The sequence below is a fragment of the Passer domesticus genome, chromosome 4 (genome assembly GCF_036417665.1).
Source record: "Passer domesticus isolate bPasDom1 chromosome 4, bPasDom1.hap1, whole genome shotgun sequence".
Taxonomy (NCBI): Eukaryota; Metazoa; Chordata; class Aves; order Passeriformes; family Passeridae; genus Passer; species Passer domesticus.
This window is the reverse complement of record NC_087477.1, coordinates 67,408,181-67,420,855: the sequence shown is the minus strand read 5'-3', so window position 1 is coordinate 67,420,855 and position 12,675 is coordinate 67,408,181. Positions and strand designations below refer to the sequence as shown.

General features: G+C 34.7%; 1 protein-coding gene across 13 annotated transcripts in view; it reads left to right on the top strand.

Annotated features, from left to right (window-relative positions):
• The window catches only part of SLIT2 (slit guidance ligand 2), a 256,464-nt gene that overhangs the window by 230,341 nt on the left and 13,448 nt on the right, over nt 1-12,675 (top strand). For all 13 annotated transcript variants that reach the window (XM_064418540.1, XM_064418528.1, XM_064418530.1 and 10 more), the window contains 4 exons: nt 5,540-5,633; nt 7,482-7,619; nt 7,712-7,952; nt 8,290-8,420. In XM_064418540.1, coding sequence (XP_064274610.1) covers nt 5,540-5,633; nt 7,482-7,619; nt 7,712-7,952; nt 8,290-8,420 — 604 coding nt within the window. The remainder of the gene's footprint in view (nt 1-5,539; nt 5,634-7,481; nt 7,620-7,711; nt 7,953-8,289; nt 8,421-12,675) is intronic.

Below are 12,675 nucleotides of genomic sequence, written 5' to 3'. Positions count from 1 at the left end.
GAAATAATTTTACTGTGTTTGCATAAAGGGGAAATATGCATGATATTTGTGGCAAGATGAGCTACCTGCTTCTGGTTTAATCACTGCCTTGACTCATTCTAGTATATGATCCACCCTTCTGTTTACCTTGTCTTAAAGCTTACCTGCCTAGAAGTTACTGGTTTTTTGCTGTTAACAGTGAACATAAAGCAAATAGAAATATTAAACAAAACTAAATTAAACTAAGCCCCATCTTATACTGAGATCCACAAGCATGGGAGGTAGCTAAAAATAGTTATGCAATGCTGAAAGATGGTTACACTCCAGCAATTTGACTCTAAATTCCAAAAAATGTTTAGATTTATGATTATAAACTGCATTCTACTGTCACTGAGAACTTCTGTTAATTCTAAGAAATTTTGTCCCTCATATAGTCAATATTTTTATTTGTATTTTTTGAATAATGACCTCAAGACCTGAAATAATTTATATTGTATACTGCACATCAAAGTGAAGACTTAATAAAAATGCAGCAGTTTTCTGCATATAATTTGTTAAATGGCACTGTCACTTTCCAACCCCTGCTGCACTGTATTGGCTGTTTGAGTCACAATATTAAACAGAGACCTGCAGTCACAGAGTCAGACAGTGATACCTAATTGACAAAACAGAAACATTGCAGATGTGACTCACAGTATATCTTAACTAAGCTCAGAAGATGAAATGGATATATAAACTCACACATAAAATCCTTCTGTTGTAGTCTGTGGTAGGTATTGCGTATTTTGACTTTGGAAGAGGGAATGACCTAGGAAAAACCTGGGTTTTGATAATTTAAACTGTCTAGTGTCACTTTTGGATTCTCTATTTTTTGGAGGGTTTTTTTCTTGTTTGTTTGGTTTTTGTTGTTGGTGGGGGGTTTTTTTGTTTGTTTGTTTTTGTTTTTTGATTGGTTTTTTTTAGTCAAACTCAACTTTGCTAATAAGGGGCATTTTATACTTGTTTCTTTATAAACTTACCTGTAATTGGCAGTGTTCTATTACATTAAGAAGCCCATGTCCATTTTTGTTAGAGCTGTCCTCTTCATTCAGAAATGTAGTGGTTGACATTGCTTTGTTTTAAATTTATCAACCAATTATTCAAAATAACAAAGATGTAAATCCTTTTTCACCTCATTGCCTTGTTACTCATTATTTGTTGTAGTACATATCTATATAATGGAAAATCCAGAATTAAGGGTCTATTCAACATTGAGAAAAGAAGGCTTGGGGAAACTCACCCTGTTGCAGTATATAAAAGGGAGGCTACAAGGAAAAAGGAGGCTCCCTTTTTTGCAAGGAGTCACATGAAAAAGAGAAGGAGTGATGGGTACAAGGTACTTCTGGGGAGATGTCAGTTACAATTTAAAAAGAGGGAAACTTTACAATCAGGACACAGAGCCATTGGAATAATCTGCTCAGGAAAGTGGTGGATTCCTCAACAGACACTTTTAGGATTCAGCTGGAAAGGGTGCTGGGACATCTTCTGCTTTGTCCAGGAGATGATCCTTGAGGGATAAATCTGGTATTCTGTGATGAAGTTTTCAGTTATTTATAATCTTATCAAGTCATAAGAGTGAATTAATACACACAGGCAACACAAACTGACCTGTGAATATAGAAAACATACAGCTTTGGTTACCTACATAATGTATCATCAGTGTATATCATCAGTATTTCATAGTGTTGTCTGACTGTTTAAGTCTACATCAGACTCTGTGCAAAATCTCAGTAAATATTTTTCTTGAGCTTGGAGGGTCATGTTCATTCATAATTCCACTGGTTTCAATGCTACTCCATAACAGAATTCAGACTTCCTTAGATTAATTAAGCCAGATGTCTTGTGAAAAGAGTTATTGCTGGTTCTAATTAAACTTTGGAAGCTTTTCACAGGTTTTTTGACACTTTATCCACTACTTAATTTTAAACAAACTAGTCTGTTCCTTATTCTCCTACATACAGAAATGTTCCCATCTTTTAAAAACATAATTACTTAGCCAAGCTCTTGCAGAAGCCTCAGTTACAGTATTATTAGATGAATAAAAGAATGCCCTCACACATTGGTGTCAAGCTTCCTTGAATTGAGTTTTTTTACCATGAAACTATATTCTTCAGTGGTTCATATTCCATATCCCATAATTTACTTAGCTTTTTACATAATTTACTTACCTTTTTTATTATCTTTTTTTCAGAAACAGTTTTATTTTGGCCATGAGAATCCTCCATTCAGAAAAACCTCTATTAGCATTTATTAATATTAGCAGTTACTATTAGCTGTACAAGACCTTGTATTTGGGTTATTTTGCCTTGTTATTCTGGTATTTACATCTTCATTCAGAAATTGAGTATCTGATGTACATATTTGGATTCCACTTGATTTTTTCTTTAGTGATCCTGTGTACAAATCTGTCATTAATGCTACTTTTTTAAATAACTGAAAGTTGTACTGTAAGTAAAGCTAACTTTTATGGTCGTTGTATTTTTTACATGAGTCTTTTGCTACATGGCCACCATCCTCTTTCCTATTTGCTCCTGTTTAATTAAAACTCCAAGAATACGATTCACCATGCAAACAATTTGCAAATGCAAGGGAAAAGTTTCCTTACTTTTCTGCTGTCACAGCACAAAGAGTTCTGCTTCTCTGTGCTTTTCTACAGAGTACTCTGATCAAACTCTGACCATAATCTCAAAAATGCCTGGTGATGTTTGATGATGTTTGCAAGCCATTTGGCTGCAGTATGCCTGGTAGTGTAACATTGATTTTATAATTTGAAGAGGACATTTTTCAAAATGGTAAAACTCTTTAAAACTTAAATGCCCAATCATTATGTAGGATTCACAGCCAAGAGTGGGAAATAAGGAGATTTTAAGTGCCTCTGAGCACTCTTCATGAGGTGACTCAGCTTTCAGTATAGTTCTGAAGATATTAGGGCCAGCAATCTATGAATACTAAAATGCAGTGTACTCTAAGAAATCCTATATTTTATTTTAATCCTGTATTTTACCTGGGGGAGGATTTACAAAAATGTACAGGCTTAGACATTATTGAGTAAAACTATTTGCCACTCAAGTTATTTCAGAAATCTGTGCCAATGATAAGCTAAGCCAAATCAATTTCCTGTAGCAAAATCAGTTTAATAAATTTGACAGGAATGGTAAGAATGCTTGTTCCTATTTTGCCACTCCTAAATTGCCATTTTCTAGGTAGTTTGGTCTTCTTTTCACTGAACCATTGCTGTGAATGTATAAGAGACAGCAAGCTCCAGCTCTGCTTGGCAGACAGGCTCAGTGTGTCATTTTCAGAAACTCTCTGATATGCTGTCAGATTTAATAATTTTGGGAACAGTTAGAGGTGCTTTTATACAAGTTAGTAGTGTACAACAACATTTTTTATTACTTCTAGTTGGGGTGTCATGTATTTTTCAGTTATACATGTAGTTTAGTATACCATATATGCCATAATAAGATATTTTATAGCTGTTTATCTAAACTATGGGAATGTGCAAAAACTAGGTTAAAACAACAGTACTTTTTGCTTATTCCACTCCCATGATCCTTAAAATATGAACTCACTGTTCCCATACTTACATCTCACCCTTAAACACTGCTGCTCTTTGAACAGATTTCAGCTATTACAAGTTCTGCAAATTGACTCAATGCTGTGTGAAAAATAGCATTGAAGACCTATATATATATATGAGTTTGTTTGAACAAAGCCCTTTGAAAAGAGAAAGGGATCTGGGTTTTGTTTAATATATCGTGGGATGCAAACAATCCCTGGTATTTCAGGATTCTTTGTGCACTGACCTAGTCATAACAGTTGCACATTTCCAGACTAATAATTCTGTTGAGAGCTTGAAAAGGGTTTGAGGGTAGAATTATAATCCTTTGTATTTGTCATCTTCAGTGGCCTGCGTTTGATCTCCATTCAATTTCCTACATATATTGACTAAGTCATGTTGTTACTGACAGTTTTCCTGAGGCTATTAAGTGACCTGTTCATGAGGGCTATTTTCTTATGTTATCTTGAACCTTTGTTTTCTAGAGAAAACACACTACTTGCAAATTGGGAATGTGGCATTTATTTATTTATTTACTTATTTACCTTTTCTTAAAATCTTTGTGTAGAACCAATCTGGATATTTTGAATGTCTGCAAAATACTTGTCTAGCTGGTTTTTGGCATGTCCTCTCATTTTCGAAGATGTAAAGGTCCCATGTCTTATTGCACTTCGTATATGTTTTTCAGTTGTGTTTTTAACTGGCATAACTGTCTTTGCTCCAGCTTCAGTTTTGACTTTTTCTCCATCCTTGCTTTGATATAGACTGTTCCTCAGCTCTTTTTTTTGTTTATTTGTCCTCTGCACTGCGAGCCACTGAGCCATGCTCAGCTCAGTAAAACTGAGGGACACCAAATATCGCCTCTCTGAAGACAAGTTCAGTTTGAGCAGTGAAAGTGTCTGATCATTCACTCCTTTCTTCTGCTCTTTTGATTGTCATTGTCATTGTAATGTACAGTTCTCTTTGCTTGCCAGCTCATGTTTTATTACTGGAAGGGAATAAAGGACAGGGACAATCCTACTCCTTCCATAGTTCCAGAGTCTGATGGACCTGTCAGTCCCTGAATTCAGCAGGCACAGGGTTTATACCAGTTTATTACACATATATTCTTCATATGGATGCTGGAATACCTACCTTAAAAACCAGTGATTACAAGATTAGCAAGTACACAATCCATGGTATCATCTGATAAGTTAGTTAGGGAACAAGATAGTGTTGATCTGTTTACAAACCTGTGTTTCTTTTTCATAAAGTTGCAAATAAAAAAAATTTAACCATATTAAAATACTTTTTGGATTATAAGCCCATTTTGGAAATTAGAGCCACTGCCTCTATCAGCAGGGAAGGATAGACATTTCACTTTTTTTTTTTTTTCTTTTCTTTTCACAGAACAGATTATAGATAATTATGGTACATTAACAAATGCAAAAAATGGAGAGTCATATTTAAGGAAAAGTAGAAAACAAGTTTTCATTTTTGGATAATTGGAATTGTATTGACATGCAGTGATATTAACAGGTTTTTTTTCAGGTAATAGACTACTTACAGTGATAGAGCAAATCTGGATATATCTGTGTGTTATGTGCTTAGAAATAAGTAAAAGAAAAGCATATTGATGGCTTTTTTGTTCTAGTAAGTTAAATCACTAGTGTCAATATATAGCAGAGATAGATTAATATTGTAAAAGAAAAATAATTTACAAAATTACTATTTATATCTATGTATAGATGATTGAAGTTGTACTTGATACTGTTTATAAATGAGTTACCAGATATATTATTATTTATTTTTGTCATTTCTGTATTGTCATTTTTTTATGCATTAATGTTTACCATAAAGGTATTTATTGCTATGTAAAGTTAGCAAAGGAGTTTGTAGCCATTGCTTTTAAAATTCCATTCATTGCTGTTTTCAGGTCACTGTGATATTTTCACTGAATTGACAACATACATTGTATTTCAGGTGAACTCTGTGAGGAGAAATTAGATTTCTGTGCCCAAAACCTGAATCCTTGCCAGCATGATTCAAAGTGTATCGTGACACCCAAAGGATACAAGTAAGTCTGAAATGTTATTAGAGTCTGACTGAATTGAAGTTTGTATTTTTCTGTCCTGCTTAGCTTCCTTTCCTTCTGTTTAAGTGGAAGCCAATTCTATTATCAAAGTGCTAATTTTGATTATTATTAAACCTTATGGCAGAACAGGCCATTATTTTCATGTAAAGCTGCATTATTATCTTAAGTATGTTTTACAGAATTTGTCTGATCTTTAAAAGGTCTAATTCCAACCAGATTTTAAATAGAAACACAGGGTAGTCTTTATGATCATCTATACAAAACCCTCATAGGAGTCTGAGCAGTAGGAAAATAATTGCATTTAATTGAAGTGGAATAATTATATTGCTTTTAGAGAAGTAATTGTGAAAGAGATTATTAGGAAGGCATGCTGAAAGGTATAAAGTAAAGAAGTCCCTCCCCATGAAAGCTAATCTTTAATTACACCAAATTCTTATCATGATTAATTAGTATGCACAATTTAAAGTTGTTTTAATAGGCTTTAAGTTAATAAATATGGGAAACCTGCAGATTTAAATTGTTCTCACAAGTGCCTGTTTTATGCACAGCATGCTTTTGGGCTAAAATCAGATTGTCATTCCCACTACTTATAAAATGACATTTTATTTAAAATATGGCATAAAAATATGAATGTGAAATTAAGTTGATAGTTTACAACTGGAAAATAGAAAAATGGTTTGGTTTCTGTTGTAGTGCATTATGTTTGATTTTTCAAGTCACTTCAATAAACCTAGTTTAGTATCTTTTACTCTACTGTCCAGTTCATTATTCTTTCCTGTTACTTTTAAATCAGAAAATAACACATGCAGTATACTTCAGAATGTATCTTAGTCAGACTTCTGATAGATTGCTTTATATTCTTTTTCCTTTGTCTTGTTCATACCTGTTGTTGAATAAAAAATGAAACCTATTTGATTGAAGTGCTAAATTTAAACTTACATGGCCATTTAAAATCACTCTAGCCAGCTTAGAGAAAATTTTAGGTAGTAAAATAAATGAGGAGGAAATCACAAGATCTAATGAAATCAATTAAAGACATCTTAATTAAAAAAAAAATCATATGGATTCATGGATTTGTAATATTTTCCATTATTTTTTTACAAAGTTCTGAGCATTTGCACAGACCAGTATGCTAATGCTAATGCCACTAGCATTAGCAATGAGACTTTCACATGGGAAAAAAAAAACCCAAACAAACCAACAAACAAAGATCATTGCATACTCTCTTGAGGATGGGCTGTTTCTAGACCAGTGGGGCTTCAGTGAGGACAGATGATTGGTTTTGAGACTTCGGTTAGTTCACCAACCATGGAGCTATTTTTAGTAAATCAGACTGGAGGAACCTTAGTAGCAAAAAAATTATGCATAACCTTTAAACTGCATAAACGGACCATTGGTCTGTTCATAGCTGTTCAGTTGACAAAGAAAATAACCATCAGAACAAGCTGCAGATTATTTGTCTTGGTTTCACCAGCCAAGCATGTTGGTTATGTTTAGTGTTTGCAGCCATGAAAAACATCCTGTAACATTCTGTGTCGCTCATAAATTCTAAAAACTGCCTAAATTATTCATGAGGGCTCTCTAGATTTGCACAGAATTCTTCAATATAACAGCAGGTGTGCAAACATTTTAATTAGCAAACATGTATTCATTACATATGTAAATTCCACATCTAAGTATGATGAAGCTATAATGTCTTTGCACACAAAGTATTAGTAATGCCTCTTTTCCCTTGATTTTTGAACAATACAGTAGCTCCTTAACTTTGTTATAATCACACTGGGTCATTAAAAGTCACTGTGCTATCCGGTTTGCTTTGCTGTTTTACAGATGTGATTGCACACCTGGATATGTAGGTGAGCACTGTGATATTGACTTTGATGACTGCCAGGACAACAAGTGTAAAAACGGAGCGCAGTGCACTGATGCAGTTAATGGATACACGTGCGTTTGCCCAGAAGGGTACAGGTGAGAAAGATCTGAAGGCAACACAAACATGGATGTCTTCTGTTGCAGTTGTTTTTTCTTGGAAATACTGATTGTTTTCTGTTTTCATTTAGTGGCTTGTTTTGTGAGTTTTCACCGCCAATGGTTCTACCTCGCACCAGCCCTTGTGATAATTACGAATGTCAAAATGGGGCCCAGTGTATCATAAAAGAAAGTGAACCAATCTGTCAGTGTTTATCAGGCTACCAGGGTGAGAAATGTGAAAAGCTGATTAGTATAAACTTTGTCAACAAAGAGTCCTATCTGCAAATCCCTTCAGCTAAGATACGCCCCCAAACCAATATCACTCTACAGGTAAGCTTGCTTGTGTTGTGTATTCTCTTTTCTGGAAAAGAGAGTAAATGACTTTTCATTATGTGGAAAATGACCCAAAGTTGTCATTGGCTCACTCAAAGAGCTTTTCATAGTCTGAGCTAAAAATCTAGAAGAGTTAATGCAATCACTCTATATTCACATTGAAGTAGATGGGCTTATTGATAGGAAGAGAAAGAGTTTTGTCAGGTTGTCCTTCAAAAAGGATTTTATAATGAAGTAACAGACTATGTCAGTAAATTTAGAGATTCACTTAATACCGTATTTTTATTAAGTACCTAATTTTTGTGGTTTCTATATATTTCTATCTTTTAACTAGATTGCCACAGATGAAGACAGTGGGATCCTGCTGTACAAAGGCGATAAAGATCATATAGCAGTGGAACTGTACCGGGGTAGAGTGAGGGTCAGCTATGACACAGGATCATATCCAGCCTCTGCTATTTACAGGTGAATCTGGATGAAACACATTTGTAACTGAAACAAAACCTACATTCATTACTTATATCAAAGTCACATTTTTTTAATACATGATTAAAAGAAATATATGCAAATTAATGTGTTGTCAGACACGTAAAACTTCTTGCCAAAAATACGTGATTTGGTTGGCAAGTAACTCTAATGCAGATATGTCAGACAAATAACATATTATTTGATGCATTAAAACAGAATAAGAGTTAGCTTTCAGCAGAATATTTATACATTTGTAAAGCTGACATGTAGCAGTGGAGTTTTTTCTTAGTTGTAACGGCCAAATAATTTCCTAGTGTGCTGAGTAAAATGAAAAAGTACACTGTTTAAGCAGAAATTAAATAGAAGCTTCTCTTCTTTTCTCTGTTAGGCAGTCATATAATGTGGTATTTTTCCCTGGCAAGTGAAGAGAAAGCTAAAAACTTGATTCTGTAAAAAGGCACTACCTTTGAAAAAGAAATGGCTTTTGCTTCCAAAGTCATTAAGAGAAAGAATCTACAGCTGCTTCTGTAGCATAATTTTTGAGGGTTTTTTTTTTAATCATATTTCTCTGACTTTCTGAAAAATTACCACCTGAATTTTTTGTGAGGTATTGTATAACTTCACAGGAATTAACAAACAGTCATTGCAAGAGTGAGCAGAAAGACAAGAGGCATCACTTCCTGGCCTTGACTGCCCTCTTGGTGCTAATATTACTTTCAGAGGTAAAAGGGAAGTATGAAATCAGTTTTCTTTGAATGTTCTTTGCACCTTTTATTGTAAAATTACATATAGGTGTATTTGCTTTCTAGAGTTTGTAACAGTGACACTGTTCTGCATCCTATTAGGGACATTTCAGTGAAAACAAATGATTTTTATAAATTACTATACTCCTATTCAAAAGAATATTATTTTTTCTTTTCTATCTGGGTTAGGGCTACACAATAAATTTAGATTCTTTTTTCAGGAGTTTAATTATTTTTGTTGATTTTTATTTCAATAGGTACATCTGTCTGAGAATAAGAAGCAATAGGAATGAGGGTCATATGTACTTCCAAGTTATTTTGGCTCCCATTTCTATAATCTATTTTGAATACTTCTTCTCTTTCAAAACATATATTTCCTATCCATAAATTTAAGCTTTCTCTGGCATTATTGAAATATAATAAATACTGGTAATTCACACTTGTCCATTATACTTATCTATAAAGATAAATTGAGAAAAATTGAAAAACAGTACTCACACATAAAAAAAAAACCCAACCAAAAAACAAAAACATAAGCATGGAGGGAGTTAATAACAAAGTGACCAATTAACAAAGAGTCCCAATTAGGTTACTGTTACAAAATAATATGAAGCATCGCCCCTACGTTGTTTATTGTGTCTTTTGAATTATGTGACAAATGAAGAATGCAAGTGTAGTGAAAAAGGGACAGTAAATGTAGTGACACATTACAGAGTGACACAGGTGTTTATTGAAGCACATACACACTTTTAGTGTTAGTTTTGTTTCTGTTATTGTTATTAACCTCCATTTCATTTCTGATATGCATGATGGTGAGTTTCTGAGATATTTGAAAGCTATAATGTGAAGTCTTCTCTGTTGAGGCAAGGCTGAGGGCATACTTTATCTCTTTCTACAAGTCTGAAAGAAGATTGTAGCCAGGTGAGGGTCAGACTCTGCTCACAAATAACAAGCAATAGGACAAGAGGAAAAGGCCTCAAGTTGCACCAGGAGAGGCTTAGATTGCATATTAGGAAAAATTTCATCACATAAATGGTTGTCAAGCATTGGAACAGACTGCCCAGGGAAGTGGTGTAGTCACTGTTCATGGAGGCATTTAACAGAAGTGTAGATGTGGCATTAAGGGACATTGTTTGGTGGTGGACTTGGCAGTGCTCCTTTAGTTGCTGGACTTGATGATCTTAGAGGTCTTTTCCAACCTGAATGAGTCTGTGGTTTCATCATTCTATTTTGGAAGCCATATATACATTTCCACACTTGTGCATAGGTATATATGTGCACCTAGTGAGAGCTCTACAAATTGTGTACTGTTTAATTTCTATTTCACATTCTAGAAAGGAGTATGTTGTAGCACAGAATCTTTTACACATTTTACTCAAATCCCTTCCTTATTTCCAGGTCTTTCTGTATTAACCTCCCAGAATCTTTGTGATATCTCCTGCCCTTTTTGAGGTCTTACCTTTTTTTTATCCATTCATTGCATGTTGTCTTTCTGTACTTTTGTTACCTATTAAAGCTGTCTCCTGGAATGTTTCCAGTCCTTCCTTCAGTCCCTCCCTTTTGCCTCCCTCCTGTGCTCCCAGTTCATGGGAACTGAGTGCAGGAAGAGCCATCATCCTAAAGGCAGTCATCAGTCAAATTGAGAAACTAAATTATGGCATTGCCAAGACCAATAAATAATATTCATTCATTGGAGATGGTTACTTGGAAAAATTGGATCCACTTGTGTTTTATTCTGTCCGGGCATCCATTTTTAAATGTTAACTGTTTTTTACATAAAAGAAAAAAAATATTTTCATTCCGTAAACTAGTTTTCATAATATATTTATTGGAAATGTGGGACTATTTATTCCCAGATCATTATTCTTCTACAGAGTACCAGAAGCCTTAAATCAGTTCTTCTTACAGCTTTTCATTACGATCTATACATTCAACTCTCATATCTCCAATGGGAAATGGGCAAGAAGTAATGTAAGTGCATTGGCAGGTAATATTGCAGATATGCCTTGAGTTTGTTTCCTCTTCAATTTAAGCCACCCTTACCTAGGAGGGCTTCTCTTTCTGCAGTAAATATTTACCAGTGAAACAGTTTAAACCAGAGGCTTTTAATAATCATTCTTATCAGAGACACATTCCCTTTACACATTATGGTTTGTATATCCCTGGAATCACCCTGGCTCTAAAAATGCATAATGCATTTTTTGTGTTGCTCTTATTCTTCTAAATACTATTGAGTGAAAGTTTAGAAGTTGTAAAATAAGTTTCCTTGAAACAAGAACATTACGTCAAGGTTTCTTGCTTCCTGAAGTCAAGAAGTTATATGCACTTTGAATTTTAGCACTTTTTTTTGCCTGGATTTAGTGAAATGTGTTAAGTAACTTAATCATAGCATCTTTTATATTGCTTGATCAGATCAAACCTCTTGATACCTTGAATAAATCTTTCTCTTTAGGAATGATAAACCCTGACCATTTGCTTTCCCCCTATGGAAACTGGCAGTCCCCCTCCTGGCAGCTCCCATAAAGTGTTTATTGTGCCAGTGTCTGCTCTGTCATGTGTTTGCACTCTCAAACAGAGCTGGGTTTATGTAAAACATGCATGCTACCATGCAGATCTTTGATCCACAGTGAGCAAAGGCTCTTCACAGAGTTGGTAATAAATGGCTACAAAGCTATTTAATGTGTCACAGCTGTGAGTGACCAAGTGTGCTGCTGATCTGTTCCAGGACAAAAGCAGTTAGGTTAATTAAAACATCACTAAGGATGTTTTAAGGTAATTTGCTTGACTCTTGCCTTGAGATTTAGGAACTTAATCCCTTTCAGCTATCTTGCTTTCTCAATGAGAAGAGCTAATTGACTGTGTGACTGTCCATTTCAGGCTATCATACAATTGGTTCATTTAAATAACTTTTTTCAAAGGATTAAGCTCACTTATTTGATGGTGCCCTGAAACAACTAAAGGCTTTCATGGGAATGTTTTTAATGTCTGGTCTCTGGACTACAACTCACACCTTCCATGCATATAATCAGCTCTATTTCTCCAGTGGAAAATGGACTACAAGTTATGCATGTACAATGATATATTCAGTCTCAGAATTGAGTAAAGATATTCTTCCTTCTGTAATGTATTTAAGCTGTGTTCAAGTGCAGAGTAGTTCCTGCACTTAAGCACTTGCTATATAGATATTGAGGCTGATAAGCGCTGGTAGCCGTTTTTTGTGCCTAGCAGCATGAGTAAGCTTGTCCTTAGGCAGGGTAAGCACCATGCTTGAAGCAAGCATTTTCACCTTGAGAACAGAAGCTTCAGGCATTCTCCTACTAGTGAATTCATATCTTGTTAGTGAGCAGAAGAAAATGGTATATGTAGACGAGAAAAAAAAAATACAGCATTCATATTCACTGTACTAACCAGAAGCTGAACACACTTAAGTAACCACACCAAATAAAGATAACAACTTTATTGCAAGTGTCAGTGGAGCTGTCTGGACCAATGATACAAATTTGTCCGGC